Source organism: Pteropus medius, unplaced genomic scaffold, assembly GCF_902729225.1.
Source record: "Pteropus medius unplaced genomic scaffold, Ma_sr-lr_union100, whole genome shotgun sequence".
Taxonomy (NCBI): Eukaryota; Metazoa; Chordata; class Mammalia; order Chiroptera; family Pteropodidae; genus Pteropus; species Pteropus medius.
This window is the reverse complement of record NW_024340701.1, coordinates 3,884,933-3,903,949: the sequence shown is the minus strand read 5'-3', so window position 1 is coordinate 3,903,949 and position 19,017 is coordinate 3,884,933. Positions and strand designations below refer to the sequence as shown.

Here is a 19,017-nt window from a genome sequence, read left to right as displayed (position 1 = left end):
ATGTTGTATATTAGACTTTGCAGAAGAAGAGCTGGACTGTGATTTATTTTCATTTTTAATTTTGAAAAGCACTTGAAGTAGTTGAATCTTACTGAATTAAATGGTGAAATTGTCCTTGTGTGAAATACATTAATATTTCAGCTCTCTTCTACAATGGTTCAGGACACTTGGAAAATAAGCAACACTTGTACCATAAAAGAAAGCTAACTGACTAAATATAGACTATCCTAGGTGTCTGTCCATATAGCCATTATTTTTTCTGGACAAAGCAGTTTAGAAGGTGAAATGTAGAATGTTAGAATGCTTTTGACCAGAATGTATGAGTAAGGAAGTAAAATTGCAAATTATGATTCTAATATGCTTGACTGTCAATATAAAAAAGATTATAATACTTAAAAGTTGATTCTTAAAAGCTGACTCCTTTAAGTAATGAGTAAAACCAAAAGTCCGCATCGACTGTGTAGCAGTCGTTATCTTCAAGAGAGATTTAGAATTGTTTTGTAATCGACTTTGTTACAGATATAGGGACTTTCATAAGCTATATAATTTAATCGTTATTATGACTCTCTGAGATAGTTAGCATTGTCTTTATACTCTTAAAATTAGGAGTGAAACAGATTAATTGTATAACTCGACCAAAGTAATATATTTGATAAATGGTGGAATCAGAAATTAAACCTAGGCTTATTTGACTTAGAATTTGATAGTAATGAGGTCGCTGATGGTGTTAGTAATATTAGTTAACATTTATTTTATTGCCTTACATGTAATATCTAATGTAATCTTTAAAAAATTTATGAAAGAGGTAATGAGACCGATGAGGAATCTGAGACTTAGAAAGATTAGGTAATGTGTCCAAGGTCATACAAGAAGTGCTGTGGGCCAGACTAATGTAGATTTATTTGTTAAAAAGGTCTGTACACTAAAGTATGTGCTACCACCTTCTAAAGCTGGTCTTGTTTCCATTATGCAAACTCGACACTAAGAATAGGAATACATGTAGTTTGATAATATCTATAAAATCTATGTATTCAAATTATATTTCATCATAAACTGGTTTTTTAAACTGTAAATTATCCATGTCATCCATATCAATTTCATAACCAATCATGTAGACAAATTGGTTTATCAACTAAAAGTTATGCAAATCTATATTCAGGTATTTCCTACTCTAATGAAATTAGTATTTGGGAAATCCCTTAATTACTGAAGAACTGATACAGATTTTAACTTGTTGCTTATCATCTTCACTTATGTAACATTGTTGAAGGATTTTAAGATATTTTTGAAAACTGCTGTATGCATTATAATCATAGTAACAGGGTGATAGTAGAAAAAATCAAGGTTGAAACAAAATTTTCTTTTTTTGATATGAAATATTTATAGTTTCTTTTGTATATCCTTTTTTAGATCATTCTCATGTTGGCTGCTACCGACCCAAGGATTATAAGGTATATAGTATACATTACAAAATGATAACTATCCTTGCTCTCAGACAAAAGCATGTCAGAGATTATTGCACAAACAATAATTGTCATATGAATGTCATTATTTTGGCTACATTGTCAAGTGGTATAATAGACTTTTCATTACATTTCTTCCCACTAGTATTTTGTGGCTTTTGATTGTTCATTTGGTATAGTTACTTATTGAATGTGTTTGTGTATGTATAAGTGTGTGTGAAAAAGAGAGAGACAGAAATTGGTTGTTGCTTTTAGTAATACACAGTACTATTTGTAAACTTAGTCATTCACAGAGGATCCTCATAATTTTAGTCATTCACAGAGGATCCTCGTAATATCTGCATGCAATTTATGCTTTTTTCTTTAAATTTACCTTCTTTTTTTCTCACCACTGTAAATGAAAAATCAATATTACATGCTTTCAAAGTATGATAGTCTTAAAAAATACAGTGAAGACAAGACAATTGTGCTAAATTCTGTCTAGATAACTGTTGTTTTCCAAAGGCTGTAAGACATGTTTTCTATTTCTTAAAATGAGGTAAGCAATGGTAGAGAGATATAGGAGACATAAATAGCTAACCGAAGATTTCTGATTGAAAGGTAATTGAAAAGAAAATACATTTTTTTGTGATGCTATATTATTTAGTGTATGTCCATGTGCCAGGTAAAATATTACTGTGTACCATCTAAAATCATTTGGGGTACCATATTAATTATCTGTCATACCTCTAGTAGTTCAAGTCTTACATTTGGAGTTCTGTCTCAGAGTTTGTCTTTTCTGTCCTTAAGTGAAAGCTTCTTGATAATAGAGTTAATATAGTTGGGAAAACAAAGCCAAACAAGATACATAACTTTCCTTCTAATACCTTTGCTTATTTACTTGAAAATAATTTATTTCATGCTTACCAAATAGCATAGTGCTTTGTCATGGTTTGAATGTGATAAAAGAAATATGGAACAGTGAAGTAATGAGTCAAGGCACTGTATGACTACAGGCTTAGATCTACCGAGTGTCAGAATCATCCAGGTGGAACTTTACAAAAATTCATTTCAGGCCTACTAAGTTGAAATTGTTGAGAATGGAGACTGGAAATTTTTTATTTTTAACAAGTTTTTATAGTTTTTATAGTTTTTATAGTTTTAGGTGATCCTTATGCAGCTCTCTTGCCGTCTAACCGAGGATTGGCATTTGAGAACCACTAGTATAGGCTACGAATATAGCACTTATGTTAGAGCTGTCCCTTGTTCGTGTTTGGATGGGATTGTGTCCTTGTGCAAGCCTTCCCTGAGAGGAGCGGGGACCTGGCATAATTCAACTGATGCAGACCCATCCTGTTATGTGGAATTCACTCAGATACACATACATATGTGCATGCACACTGATGTATATAATATATGTGTGTGTGTGTGCACACATGTACACATGTGTGCTCACACACGTCAGGAAGCATAATGCTCGGTGTCTTACATGGGGCTCAGGGGAGCCTCTTTAGTTATCCTAAATCACTTGTAATTTATAATTGTATATTTATTTTCATCTTTGTTTAAAATCTTCCCTTCTTACTACTCTGTAAGTTCCAGGATGATAAGGACCTTGTTGATCTTAATTAATCGCTAGTACTTAGCAGGTCATCTGCTATATAACGTGGCTTCTTAATATATGTGTATTGTGTGAGTAGATTATGAAGAGAAAACAAGTAAACCAAATATATAAAAATACAGAGTGGAGAGAATGGGATAAATCTCATAGGACACTGATTTTTATCCTCAGGTAACTGTACTCCTCTAGCTCTACGCTGGCTAGTCCATTTAAAAATAGGTGTAAGTATTTAGAGTCCTCTTTTCCAAATGAATTCTTTGAAAGAACTGCACTTCCACCCATCTTTAACTCTACTCCACTCTCACCTCCAGATTCTTTACTTTTAGATTTAGCGTATAAATTGATAAGTCTTACTACCCTCATAAAGCAGTGGATGGTCAGTGAGCTGACAGGATTATTTTTGTATTCAAGGCATAGGTTTTCATAGAAATGCTTATACTGGAAAGAATAAAAGATTTTTTTATAGGCACCTAGGAGCTGGTTAATAAATATTCAGATTGTGGAACACTTTAGGGTTTCTACAATGAAAAGAGTCATGAAGCTGGGGGTACTTGCAAAAAAATTTCTAGAAAAGTGGGACTTTGCCTGAATTCTGTTGAGAAATATGTTTTACATAGGCAAGAGAAGAAAAAGCAGAGTGTCTTTAGAAGGAAAGCAACACGAAAAAGCCTTCGGATTTGGAATTAGTACAGTGTCCTGGGAGAAAAGAGAAACTACTGGTCTGGCTCGAGTGATAATGGCTTTTTAACATCTTTATTTACTATTTTTCCTACTTCTCCATACCTATTACATGTTCTGGCTCCCTTTTTAAGATTTCTGGTTGCTTGACTATATCTGTTCTTTTGGCCAAACTCAACTCTCTTCATCCTGGATAAATTATAAACAGCTATTCTCATAAATACTTATATTCTTTTAGTGTCATTTCTTTTTATTGTTGTACCATCACTCCACCCTGAATCACTGGCTTCTTCTCTCCCACATATGTAGTTCCATATGCTTTGTGTATAATAGGCATTCATTTACTATGTTGGTTTTCAGTGGAGGTTGTATCAACCTCAATGTGGCATTTTAGACATTTATAGGGACTTTTTTTTTTGTTACAGTTATTTAGGGAAAGTGCTCTTGATATTTAATGAGTAGAGAAGCTATATACTCTATAAAGAGTGCGACAATTCCAAACAGTGAGGAATTCTCATGACTTTCAGCTGTCTCACTGACCATTATGGAGGTGCAAAACATGTTCCTAATTATTAGAACCAGTCCAACTCTACATAAAACAGAGTGTTTTTAATTGTTTTGAGATACACCATATATTACAGGAATACATGTATAGTATAAAGATTATAGTTTATTTTGTTAAAACACATATGGTGTAATATAAAACCATGATGAAGTATATGGCTGCTCATTTATTTTCCTGATTTTCTTGGATGGAATGGCTTATGATCCTCTTACTTTTACTTCAAACTTATTTATATAAGCAAGTGCAAGCATTCATTATATTTTCTAGAATAGTCATATTTGAGCATTAATGTATTGATGTACATGTTCGAAGTCACATTCCTTTAATTTCTCTTTTATACTATAGTTAGGACAATACAATATTTGAAAGTATGTGTATTTGTAAGTTACAATTTCAATACATTTCACTTAAGGATTTAGTAGAGGGCAATGCAAAATATTTGTTCTTAAAACAAGGGCTACAATAACGAATACCATAGACTGGGAGACTTAAACAACAGAAATTTATTTTCTCACAGTTCTGGAGGCTGGGAATTCCAAAATCAGGGTGCCAGCCGGTTTGGTTCCTGATCAGAGCAAGAATCGCTTCTCAGCAATAATTCTACTCTGAAGGAGAGAAAGATAAATTGTGGTGGCAAGCTTGCTATTTCTGCCACACCTGGAATGCTTTGTTCCTCCCCACTCCCAACTTCTCTCTTTCCCTTTAAGAAAGATGATGTGACGAAAATTCTATTATACTGGAAATAAAAATTTAGTAAAACTAGAAATCATCTCTGCCCTCATAGATATTTCATAATAGTGAAAGAGATAGGTATTAATGAAATCACAAAAACAGCATATACTTGGAACTGTGATAAATATCATGGAGGATGTGCACTAGCTGACACATTGTATGCTGGGAGAATTTGATCTGGTGAAAGAGAATGGAAAAAACATCTTGAGGAGGATCAGCAATTGCTCTTGAGCTCTGCAGGTGAATAGGAATTTACTACATGAAAAGGAGAGAACATGTACAAGGAGAAAGGGGAAATAGAATTTTTTTTCTTCTTTTATTATTTTTTATTATTATTATTATTATTATTATTATTATTATTTTCTTAATTGAAGAAATGATTTACATTTTTTTCCCCCGTCTACCTCCCTCCTCTCCCCTCCCCTCTGGTAATCATTAGTCCATTGTCCATTGTCCATGTCCATGAGTCTCCGTTTGTCCTGTTCATTTGTTGCTTTTAGGTTTATATCCCACATATAAGTGATATCATGTGATTTTCAACTTTTTCTATCTGGCTTATTTCACTTAGTATGGTTATTTCAAGGTCCATCTATATTGTTGCAAATGGCGATATTTCATCTCTTCTTATGGCTGAGAAGAAATAGCATTTATAAAGGTTCAGTGGCTAGGCAACTAAAAGACCAGTGTTGCCAGAAGTGAAAGACATAAGTTAGGTGCATAAATTGAGGCTGAAGTAGTAGACAGAATCAAATCTTTTAGGTCATGTTATAGGAATTTTGGTAATTGTCCTAAGTACTATGGGAAGCAAATGAAGTTGTTTTGAACAGCAAGGTGACATGGTTAGATTTATACTTTGACCAATATCACTCTTGATTGCAGTATGGAAAGTGGAATGGACTAGGAGATGAGTAGATACTAGTAGACAAGTTAGCAGGGTATTGAATAGTCAAAGTGAAAAATGATGATCGTTTGGATTAGGGTGTGGTAGTAATGGACGTTGATAGCAGTGGAGATATTAGACATATTTGGGATTAATGTCGATGGAATAGTAGACTTGAAAAATGGAAAAGAAACTGTGTTCTCATGGAGAAGGACTCAATATCATAAAATGTCCTTTTACTTAGAGTATTTTGAAAATTAACAAAATCCCACTAAAAATATCTCCACACATTTTTTTAAATTCCAGAAACTAGGCAAAAATAGACAATAAAATGTTGAAAGCAGAGAGCATTGAAAGGAGTTTAGCTATATAAATGTTAAGAATGACTCTTAGATTTCTGATTTTTACAACTCAGTGAATGATGACACCATTTAATATACCACGTGTGAAGGTGAGTTTGGAGTTCACAGAATTTTAAATAGTACTGCAAAACCTGTTTATCTTATTTAGACTTTGGAGAGTCTCTGACAATGGCTTTCAGCTCAGAAACAGACCAGGCTTCAAAGTCAGTCAGATGGTACTTTTTGTATTCTGAAGAGGATTAACTTTAAGAAGTTATTGGGCTTTCGTTTCTGGCAGGTCAGATGAGAAGGAAAGCAGGTCAGAGGAAGGATAGGGGTCTGTGCATAGCCCAGAACATGAGGAATGATGGGGTAAATGATATTTCTTTCAAGGTGGGATGTGAGAGTATCTAAATCAGAGAGTTTTAAATTTTTTATTTTTTATTTGCCTTGGCCAATAAGTCTTTTAAGAAAGCAATTTTTGGAATCTGACTTTTTTGGTGGGGGGAGTTTTTCTCATTCCAGTTAAGAAATGCAGACCACTGGATGTGTCGGACTTTTGTTCCTTTTCATTCTAAGGCATCTTTCAAATGAACAGTTATGATCACAAAAATGTCCTCTGCAGTAGCCACTGTAATTCTAAAATATCTTTGGTGAAGTAATGCCATTCAGAACAATAAGCGTATGATTTAAAATTATGGTGTGATACATGTAAGAAGCTTGACTCTAACTTGGAGGGGGCATGGACCTAAACTGAAACCAACACATAGGAGACAGGCAATGTTGGTCAATACGTTGCTTGTACACCTTGTGTCTTGGGCCCCAACCTAGTTGGTGTCTCGAATTGGAGACCTGACAAATCTGCAATTCTAGGAAGATGTAAAGATTTTGGAGCAATTTCTTCCAGAGGCATTTTCTCTCATGGAGAAAACAAGAAAAAAACAAGGAACATTTTCATATTTTTGACAAGTGACCCAGGGCTAAGTTTTTACTCTAAGAATTCTGGTATGATGACAACATCTGAACCTATTGGTCCTTGGGCCTGGCTCGCAGATGGATCTGGTAGCTTATGCCCCTTCACTTCCCTATGAACTTCCTCCTATAGACTCACAACAAAAAGTAACAAAGATAGAGACATATTAGTATTGTTAGAAATAAGACTGATTTCCACCTGGGACACAAGTTTTCAAATCTGATCAGATAATGAAAAGATTACTAAAAGGGTTCCACATTCCTAGAAGACAAAGTAAAGTAGCATTTGGGAGCTTTAACAAAAAGGAAATTAGGGCCCAGACTCCACACCAAGATCCATTTACCTCACCACTGTCGTCAGCATAACCCCTCAAGGAGGGAGGCTCAAGAAGCCTCAGAGGAGACTTTCTAACACTGTTTCTAAGTGGAGGGTCTTAGCTGTGGCAGCAAGGGGGGTCTATTTGGATCTTATTGAACTTCCATAATTATCAACTGCTGCACACCAATAGACCACCCCAATAATTGATTAATCTGTTGGTATCAAGCAAAGCTGAATTTGCGACATAATGACGCAAGGGAGAGAACCATCTTGACTGTCTTAGCTGTGTCTCTGGAAGTCCCTGGGAAGGTTAAGGGCAGATATTTATGGCATTTTAAGTTCCAGGCTTCAGTGTTTTAAGGTAGGACTTTTAATAAGAGAATCTAGTCAATAGACTTTGTGATATATACATGTAGGATTAATGGATGCAAAGGTTGAGGTCTTAATGTAAGTCGTGATAAGTAAACAGTTATTTGATAAGGAAGGGGGATGTGTCTAGTTGACATGATCTGTTGTCCTGAGAAGGGGACTATTTACCCAGACCAAGAAGGGGGCCGATTGATAATTAAGCAGACTGTCATTCAGGTACATGCTTTATTGGAAGGTGCTGAAGCAAATAATGAAGTTATTTACTGGTTTATAGCATTATTTTTCTGAGCAAGAATTTACTGGAATTCATGGTAAAGTCGAGGTAGGTGGGCCTCGGTTATTCCAATAGTTAAGCCATGTGAATGCAGGTGGTCTCAGTTCTCACATGTCTCACTAAAGTTATATATGCTTTTCTATTAATGTGTTACACGTCGTTATAGTTATTCCTAGAAACCTTATAGCTTTGGTAAATAGTATTTTGTGTAAAATTACATTTTTGTGTGTTTTACCGTGGTATATAGGTTTGAAATTGATTTTTGTATAAGATTCTTGTTATATGTATTCTTGAGGTTTTTTTTAATAGAGGAAACCATATCATCTACAAATAATGCATTTTACTTTTGACTTTCAAATTATTTCTTTGTTTTAACTTACTAGGACCTTCGATACAGTGTTGAGTAAAAGTGGTGATAGTGGATACGGCAGAGACATTTGTTGCTTATTGGCTATTTATGTCCTCTCCATATTTTCAAGCCTTCTTACAGGTATACTGGTCCTAGCCAATAGGTTATGAATGAAAATTATGTGGATACCTTCCAGGGTGAAGCATAGAAGAACTGATATGAACTCTCTCCTGTTAACCGTGACGATGAGGCTTCCTTTTATAGTTGGTGCAGCAATAAGTTGTTCAGCATGTCTCATCAGCATAGGTCCTTGGGCAGTTTTGTGAAGTGTAATTTCTCTTGCTAACCTGTATTACCATAAAGCACAGGGAACAATGAACATTTATTATGTTAAGACCCTGATTTTCAAACTTAATTTGCGGCTACACTGTAGCCTAACACGGAGCAGCATAGACTAATACAGTACACGATTTTATCTTGGTCCTTTGATAGGATCATGTCCAAGCCTTTATACCTACAAATGTTATTGGCAGTAGATTTTAGTTAGATATCCTTTGGCAAGTTGAGAGAGTACCCTTTGAAATTCCTTGTTGGCAAAGAATATCTATTTTTAAATTGAGTGAGTGGTTGTTGAATATTATTGAGTGCTTTTGTTTCAGCATCTCTTGATAATGACTTTTTTTTTTTAGAGAATTAATAGATTTTCTTATGGTAACCCATCCTTGTATTCTTTGAATAAACCCAACTTGGTCATGTCGTATCCTTTTTTTTTAACATTACTGAATTTAATTTTTAATATTTTATTTAAGATTTGTTTCCAGGTATGGTCACTAGTGAGGATAGTCCATAAATCCCTTTCTTCTACTTTCCTCGAGGGGTTTGCTAGCACTGTTATGATCACATCATAATATTAGTTGGGGGATGTTTTCTTTCTTTCTTGGGAATAGTTTGTCAGTTAGTTGTTCCTTAGCTCTGTGTATCGGGTTGTTAGTAAGTTGGATTTCGAGCCCATTTTCTGTGGGACTTTCCTTACAGGTAACCTGTGAAGCTTGGATCAGGGAAGTTTTTCTTTTTTTTTCTGCCATGAAAATCTCATATGTCATTGGCCTGGGATCCCCACCGCTTGATAGCAGTTTGAATTTGCTTCAGTTTCCTCTCCTATGAAGTGTAGAAAATAAAAATACCTACCTCATAATGTCGTTGTGAGGATTAAAGTTATTTTCATAAGTGCCTAGAACAGTTGTCTAAAAAGAGAGCGTCCCCCACCCCAGGGATTGATATATTTAGGAATTATAATTTTATTGTGTTATTTTGGAATTTTTTCTAATTTCTTCTTCAGTGTAAAGAAAGTATATCTTCTTTAAACCAAACCATAGAGTTGAGCTTATGGATTTTTAAATTGGATAAGATAGGAATTCATTCACTGAAGAATGTTCTCGGCAAATTGAAAAACTGATCTGGCACCAAAATTTGTTTTTTTCCCTTTTGAACTAGAACCATCCTAAAAGTAGTACCTATACTGAACTCCTTTCCTACAGTCTTTATTCTTAACTACTTCCCACTATTTCTATTGGAATTATTTGTATTTATTTCTTAAATTTGATGCCCCATGATAAAGAAGAGATTTTAGAGCATAGTGTGTAGTACCAGGCACTAGAAGGCTTTCAACAAATATTTGTCCTGTAAGTGAATTTCCGGTTCCCATTATACTTAGTGGTTAATTCTTTCATCAACTTGATTTTGATGTTCCTGTAAATATAAAAATTTTACGGTTATTAGTATGATTTAACTTGCTAACTTACTGTATAAGCAACTTTTATGAATCTTATAAGTATGGTATAACCAAACCATTATATCTCACAGATTTGAAAAGTATGTCATTTACATAATCATATTACATTTATGTAATTATAATGAATTTAGCATATGAAATTTTCTTTCTTACCTGTAACGGTTTCAGATTGGTTTAAAATATTAGTTTTTTTTTTTAATCTTAGTACATTTCAATATTTGAAATGTTGGAATTGTTACATTGCTGAGATCTTAGAAAAGGCATTTACCGAACTAGTTCCATAAATGAAAAAAAAAAAAAACCTTATGCTGACATTTGAAGATTACTATAAACAGAAGAAATCAATATTATTGTCTTTCATAAGCCTCTGCTTTGCATTTTCACTAACTTTATGTCATTATATTTGTGGCAAACCTACAAGATTATTTCCCCAGTTTATAGGTAAGGAAACCAAAGCTTAGATAGAGTAAATGACTTGCTCAGAGTCATACAACTAGAAAGGATTTTGAACCCACGTCTTTGGACTCTAAGCCATTGTTCTTGAGGAGTCATCCAAGAAATGAAACTCTTTTGTAATGAGCCAAAGAGACAATATTCCATTTGGTTTTTGGAAATGATAAGTAACCTATGGAAAACTCTCTAGAGCTACGGAAATGTTTCTTAAACTAAGGCTTAAGGCTGAAAGTTCAAAGTGGATCCTTATCAAAGACTTATCCCTCATTATACCTCCCAGTTCCCCATTTAGACGCAAAACTTTCCAAAACAAATGTTTACTGTAATTCTTTGGAAAGACTGCATCCCAGCTGTGTTCTCATTGCACAATTACTTATTGTATGTCTATTTAATCCGAATTTCATTTCTCGGTGTTTCATCATTACTTGTTTTTTAATGTCTACGATTATGGATTGTAATGTCTTTCGGTCTCCTGTTGTATTTATCTGTGATTGCTTTCTCCTACCTTTTCAGTACTTTATACAGTACCTAGAAGACGCTTAATAAATGCCGAGTAGTACTGAGTTACAGTATTTAAAGTTCTCTACAATGTGTCCTTCTTCACCTTTGTGATATTTTCTTCTATTACTCTGCTGTTGAGATAGCCAAGTGATTGTAGTGATTGTCTGTCGGTCCTCGTGCCCTTTTCTCCGTTCTGAATGCCCTTCTCTCCCTCTTCCCTACTATGGCCTTAATTCCAATCTCACCTCCTCCATGAGACTTCTACCATTCAAATCGTTAGAAGTCTTTGAATTTCATTCTGCTGTTATTGTCATTAGGGTATACCTGACGCTTAGCATATCTCATTCTCAGTTATCTTTTTGTTTATGCCCTTTCTCATCTGGATTGTGAATTTAAATCCATGTACCTCTCTAGATCTGAATAGTAGCTAACATGTTCAAGAGTTTCTCAGTGAATGTCCTGATAAAGAAAAAGTCGGTTGTAGTCACCTAGAAGAGGCTTTATTTAAAGCATTGCTGACTAGTTGTAGAGAAATTTTAGTGAACAAAAAATGAAGTGGTCAGCCAGCCAACATGTCTCAATTGACATTGGAATTAATGAAGAGAAAATAATCTCTCTAGTATAAGCCAAGTGGCTTGTATTTGGTTATAATTCTAGAAACAATATTATAGCATTCCTCCCGCCCCCTGCCCCTTTCCTGTCAGTCTCTTAATATATACACTTGCATTTGTTGACCATGGACCTCTTTGATCTTGTTTTTGACATTCACCGTTTTTGCTTTTTTGTCTCTGTGAAGTTAATAATGGAGCAATTTTCAATTTTTTTCTTTTATTCAATCTGGATCACATTTCTTAGTTGTTTGGGATTGTAACTGAATCATTTGAATTACATGCTATTTGGTTCTGTGATGAGAGCTTGATTCTCTCAGCTGACTGTCAACTTACCATATGTTGCTGTAATTCTGGAAAGCAGTGGAAATTGTAGTGTTGAATCAAAAAGCTGTGTTGGACTGGTGTTTTAATAATTACTTACAGTTATTGTAGAATTCATTCATATACCTAGGCATTCTGTAAAATACTTTAAACTTTGGAAAATCTACAAATTAGCTATTATTGACCCTATTTTACATATGAAGGAAATGAGTCTGAGAAAGATTAGGTAGCTTTCTTAAAGGTCAAGTATTTCAGAAATAGTACTGCTAGAATATAAGCTTTTGTAAACCCACTTACCCCAGACTGGAAGTTAACTATGTGTTAAATGAATGCAATTCCTATATTGCATTCTCTTTTGAACTCAGCTCCCATTTATCACTCCCATCACGCCATCAAAGCTACACTTTTTGATGTTATTGATGATCTCCTTGTTATTAAATCTAAAAGTCCATTCTCTGTCTTCTCTGACTTGACCTATCAATGATATTTGACCCAGTTACTCCCCTTCCTTGAAGTGCGTTCTTTAGTTGTCTTCCAGAACAACACATTCTCCCTTCTGTATTTTATTCTGCCCTGACCTCTTCTCCCCTGGTCAGTCCTCAGTCTATTTCCTTCCCATCTTCCCAGCCTCTAAATGATGGAATATTCCCAAGGCTCAGTCTCCAGATGTTTTCTTCTTTCTATTTACTCTCACTTTCTTGGTGATATCACCTAGTGTCATATCCTTAAATACTATTTGTATCTCTATCTTCCCCGGAATGCCATGCTAATATGTTAACAGATTAATGAGTGTGAGTAGCTAAACATGTCTAAAACCAGACTCCTAATACTGTACTCTTCCACCCTTCCCAGTTGGAAGGTTATATATAACTTCATGCAAACTTAACTCTTCCAGCTATGTAGGCCAGAAGATGTTGGTTTTATCTTAGACATCCAGTCCATTAGCAAATTCCATTAGCTCCATCTTTGGATTGCTTTCTACATCTGATCACTTTTCATCTCCATTGCTATCACTCTGATCCAAGCCAGCATCCTTTTCTCTATTTTGTTGTAATAATTTATTAGCTGATTTCTCTGTCATTTTCCTTGACCCCTCTATAAACTGTTCTTAATATAATAGCCAAGGAGATCTTATTTTTTTTAAGGAGCATAATTTCTCTGTCCAGAATAGAAGCTTAAATCCTTAAAATCTCTTTTTTGACCTCATCTCCTACTATTCAGTCCAGCCCTGCTGTCTTCCTTGCTAACTCTTATGTATCAGACATGTCCCCACCCAACCAGCCCATCGAGATCTTTGCATTTATTTTTCTTTCTTTCTGCAGCATTCTTCCCTCAGATGTCTCCATGACTTAGGTGTTCTGGTCTTTACTAAGGTCTTCAAGCCTTCGCTCCTTAGGTCTTTACTAAGACATTCTCTTTTCTCTGAGGTCTCTATTGACTATCCTATTTAAAATTACAGCTCTTTCCCTACATACCCTTCCCTCTCCACCCACCATCACTTCTTCTCTCCTTTCCTGCTTTATTTGCTTCCCATGGTATTTGTCATCCTTTGACATACTTCATATTTCACCTATTTATTTTGGTGTGTGTATGTTTAAATCTTTCATTCCTTATTAGAATATAAATTTTACTAGAATATGAGTTAAAAAGGCAGAAATTTATTAATTTGTCTGTCCCAATTTATTTGTCTGCCCCCAGAACAAATGAAGCAATGAATGAGTATTAGGATTAGAATTCTGTTCTGTTTGGCCTCATAGCTAAACTAGGCTATTATTACTTTATGAGTACTTGTTTTTTGTTTTATATATACACCCCTATCTTTACCTCACCCTTACTCAAAAGCTCTTAGAATTGGTAGAGTTTTGTATATTTTAGACATGTGGAATGAACAATTCAGATAGCGTTTAATGTTTAATCTTACAATGATAATGATTGCTACATTCTGAAATTTACATTCAAATATAGCTGTGGTGTTATATATATATATTTTACTTTTACAGAACGTGTGTGTGTGTGTGTGTGTGTGTGTGTGTGTAATGTTACTATGTGTATACATATATAATTTTTTAAAGCAGGTTACCAGGACACCTCATGGGAGAGACTTCGATGACTCCTTGGAAAGGTGTGATGAGTATTTGAGCTCAAGGTCATGTAGCAAGCCCCAGCATTCAGCGAGGACCTTACTAGTACATTCGGCACCCTCAACAGTACCAAAGCATTCTCCAAGCCCTGTGTTAAATCGAGCTTCTCTCAGGGAAAGGTAATGTTTAGTCTCTATTTCTGTACTACTTTTTTGAATAATCATAATTAGAAAAGAGAAGGCAGCAATTACATATGTGAAGTGATTATTTATAAAAGTATAATTTGATTTTAAGAGGCTTACTTAAATTATTTTTGTTTAGAACATATTGCATATTACTTAGTGTTAAATACTCTCCAGCCCAGTTCCCTTAAAGCAAGTTCACTATTATTAATTAGAGTTACTTTAGCCCTGATTAAGTACTGTAGTGCATAAAAGTGAAAAATAGAGTATGTGATAGTTTGTTTTTAGTAGATTCATAGGTATTTAATATTATAGGCATGGCTTATGTATAAAAATAGCATAGGTTATATTTTCCTTTTGGTGATAATGATGATACTGTATATTGTTGGTATGTGGTACCTGTTTCCTCAAATAACCTCTTCCCAACTTCGTAAAAGAACCTGAATTATGTAAAGATTCCAGATTCCAGCTCGCTCTCTAAAAATGCTCTTGCAACCAAAATTAGACACCAGTTATAATTTGAATGTGAAAAAGTAATTCCTCTTCATCCGTTTTTGTTGTTGCTGTTGTTGAATCCAAATTGGAAATTCCTTGCCTCTTTGCCTCTCTCACAAATAGTAAGAGAAAAAAATAGTTGTCATAAATTAAAAAAAAAAAGCACCGAACCCTCAGTATTTTAAAAATTGTATGGAAATTTGAAAACCTAACAGATATACCATCAACAACATGGAGGTAAAATCTATCTTTACAGTTGGTATCAAAAAGCTAAAGTAGCACACTAAGTTTCTACAGCATATTAGGGACATCAGACATAATTGATGAAGTTTCAATCATAGAGTCTGTAGAGGGTCTGTCAAAAGTTCATCTTAAAGCTGATGCTTTGAAATAGAGTGTGTCAGTTTGGAGGCTATATTGGAACATCCCTATTCTGAACAAATAGATTTGTATGTTTTCTCATTAGCCCTATAAGCATTCAAAATGGATATATGGAGGTATGGTAGAGACCTAATCCTGAGATAGAGGGAATTATTACTAATGTTGCTTCTAGTCCATTAGAACCATGCCTTTTGGGGATCATCGGGTTCAGGTAGGTAGGTAGGTAGGTAGGTAGGTAGGTAGGTAGGCGATAGATAGATCTATCTCTCTCTATAGGCTTTCATTGTTCAAGAGGAAAAAAAGTTCAAGAAGAACTCTCGAAGAATTTTCAAGAAGAACTCTCGAAGAATTTTTCTGATGAAGTCTGGTAACGTTAGTCTCAGTATTAGCTTTGATTTCCATGTCTGCTAAGATGTTCAGATATTTAGTTGGTGCTACTTTCTTTTAGCTACTTTTAGAATTAAACACTTGTGGTTTTCTTGATTAGGTTCTTTGTAGTATCCATAGGTTTTCGAGAATTTTTTTTTTACCTATATTTCCTTAGCTATGTTTTTATAAATGCTGTTTTATTTTTCTACCTTTTCACATATTTTGCAGAGCTCTCCAATTGTTTACTACTATAATACAACAATTTTGGTCTAGTGTTATTTTATCCTTGCATATAATTTTGTCCCAGCTTTTGAATTCTTCTTTGAAGCTATATTCAAATTTTTTTCATTAAGGATAGCTGAAGTCAGTTGTCTTTTTTTCATATTTCCATGCAGGGAATGGCTTAGATTAGATAGTAGCATTTACACACATTTAGTTTGATGCTGGATATAGATGTGGATAAGCTCTGATAGAAGGAAACAAGTGATTCTAATATTAAACAGTACGTGTTCTTCCTATGACTTGAGGAAGGTTGAGTTTCTTTTCATTTTGAATTTATCTAAATCAATAAAATTTTAGGGGTACTCTTTAGGGTAGATAAACTTTTTATTTTCACTAAGGTAAAATATCTCTACTCTGATTGTATTTTCAAAAAAGATCTAGAATTAGTCTATACAGGAAAATTTTATTTTTAATTATCTTTAAGATATATTACTAGAAATAAAAACACTTTTTTTTTTTTTTTTTTTTAGTACAATCAGCACCACTCTTTAAATATTCTCTGATCTGGCTTTCAGACATTCTCTGATCTGGCTTTTTAGGTCACAGAGCAATATACTTATATGGTGTTTAGAAAATCCATTGGAATAATAAGTGATTTAAACTGGTGTAAATGTAGATTATATGTCCCAGGCAAAATTGAGAGTATGACAGAACATAACATCTACAGGAATATATCTAGGTAAATATTCATTAAAATTAATTAAGTTTTTTTCTGAAATTACTGTAAAACACTGACTCCTTAACCATTTTCTTTGAATAAACAGATTTTTAAAAACTTTATCACTGACTTTAAGCAAATAAATTTTTTAATTTATAGTGAAGGTTCTTTTTGCTTTAAGCTCATTTTTAAAATAACTCCAGAGAGTTAGCACACTGTAAAATAGTTTCAATGTTGATAAGTGTTACATTTCAGAAGCAGTTTTCTCCTCAAAGTACAAATATTAATATTATGACATAATTTTTATTAGGCTGTAGAGTTGTTACTAAAATCAGACTAATACTGGCAAATCTAATTAAAAGAAGCTGGTATTCTTTTAAATCATGCTTAAGGTTTTAATTTTTGTAAATGGAGTTAGATTGTTAGGCAATCATGTCTTAGATTGTTAGGCAATCATTTCTTATACCACAGCACAGACTAGTGGATCTTATCATGGTATCATTGAAGAGCTCCTGTTGAAGCTACATATGGATATCAAGATATTCAAGATGTGTTACATATGTAGCAAATAACAAAGTCTGCCTATACATTTGCAGAGATGCAGTAACACTTCCTTTTACAAATGAAGGAGATTAAAATTTAGATATAGTTGATCATTACTGGTTGCATTCTTTAAAAAAGATTGCATAAATCATTTATCACGCTTAATAGTCTACACTCCGTTTAAACATATAAAATTATAACTTTTTAAGAACAAACTAGGAGATAAAAAGGCAAAGTTTCAAGCAACCTATTAGCATTTTAGTACTCATTCCTTTATAAAGGAATTATCAATAGCATTTTGTATATATGCACTATAATCAGATCTAGAAATTTTTATTATTATATAAAACAAAGTAGCTTAATTATATTAAGACCAGTTTTGAGTTTGGAAAAGGCATAGAAAGAGAAATGATTGCTTTATTTCTTCTTTCACATCTGTAATTCTAACACTCAGACTCTAATAAAAGTCATGTTTTTCTTTCCTATTTTTCAATGTTTACTTTTTAAAAATATACTTATGTAATAGAAGAGACTAGACCAGTGTTATAATCTGTACTGAGATGGGAATATTCAATTTTTATGTTCCCCCGTCTTCTTTATTTGATTGTTTATCGAGGCATAATTGACACATTATATTAGTTTCAGGTGTACGACATGCCTGAAATGATTTAATATTTGTATTGTTCTCCTGTATTCTGAAGAAATAAGAACATGATTGGATTATAAATAATATTTTCATCTATTATAAATATTTCATTTTATTTCACAAAATTAGCTTAATTTTTCTGTATGCAGAAAGGAATTTCTTCTACAAAGCTTAAGTATCATTAAATTACTGGAAAATAATAACGAATTTTAAAGGCATGCTACATGGAATTATTGTTCTAATATGAAAATCTATATCTTTATGTCGAGATAAAGCTCTAAAGAATTATGTATGGAAATTATTAAAATAATCAGATATATTGGTATGTTCTCCCAAGCGCATGTCAAACTTTATTATTAAGACTACTTATTGAACATATTTTGAGGACTTAATACTACAGGTGAGAATTAGTACCTGATTTTATATATGCCTCTCATCCTTGGTCAAAGGAAGAAAATATGTTATTCTAATCTTTATATATGATTACATAGGGATAAGAAAAATGACTTTCTGTATCTGGCATTTGGAAAGATTTTTTTTCTCTCCCTCTGGTTACAAATCACCTTTGTTTTTTATGCCTACAGATTCCATTCTGATTGGTGTTCACCTTCAAACTGCGATGAGATCCATGACCGGGTAAAAAATGTCTTGAAATCACATCAGGCTCATCAAAGACATTTATATGTTAGTTTCTAAAATTTTCTCTTGAAGGCTTTTTATAACTGGACATGAAAATGACCCAAGATGCTTAAAGCTTGCAATATTTAATCACTGGAAAGGAAAAAAGATACAATCTCCATATCTAACTTCCTGCTTGACCTGAGTCATTATGCAAAATGTTTGACACAGATCATCTGAACTATAAACAAAGTTAGTGATAATTATCTCATAGAGTCAGTAAGTAATGACTTTATGATAATTTTTTCATAGCCTTCAAATGTGAGAACTCTTGTTTTGTGGCCCATTACAAAGTAGTTCCATATCCTACAAATAGATTTGATTCTAAATGGTAGAACTGGGGAGAGGGTGATAAAATATGTTTTCTGAAGAAACTTCCCAAGTAATTGCTATGTTAATTAAATATTTAAAAGAGGAAAAAAACAGGTCAGGGCTATCAGGTTTAGTATTAGAGAACATCAATATGAGACTATTTTCTGAAA

At 33.6% G+C, this 19,017-nt stretch overlaps 1 protein-coding gene across 10 annotated transcripts in view; it reads left to right on the top strand.

Moving 5' to 3' along the window:
- Positions 1 to 19,017, top strand: part of SPATA6 (spermatogenesis associated 6) — a 101,885-nt gene that overhangs the window by 53,475 nt on the left and 29,393 nt on the right. For 6 of the 10 annotated variants that reach the window (XM_039885626.1, XM_039885629.1, XM_039885633.1 and 3 more), the window contains 3 exons: positions 1,411 to 1,451; positions 14,293 to 14,480; positions 18,442 to 18,541. In XM_039885626.1, coding sequence (XP_039741560.1) covers positions 1,411 to 1,451; positions 14,293 to 14,480; positions 18,442 to 18,541 — 329 coding nt within the window. The remainder of the gene's footprint in view (positions 1 to 1,410; positions 1,452 to 14,292; positions 14,481 to 18,441; positions 18,542 to 19,017) is intronic. The other 4 variants (XM_039885627.1, XM_039885630.1, XM_039885628.1 and 1 more) reach the window with 3 other exon arrangements.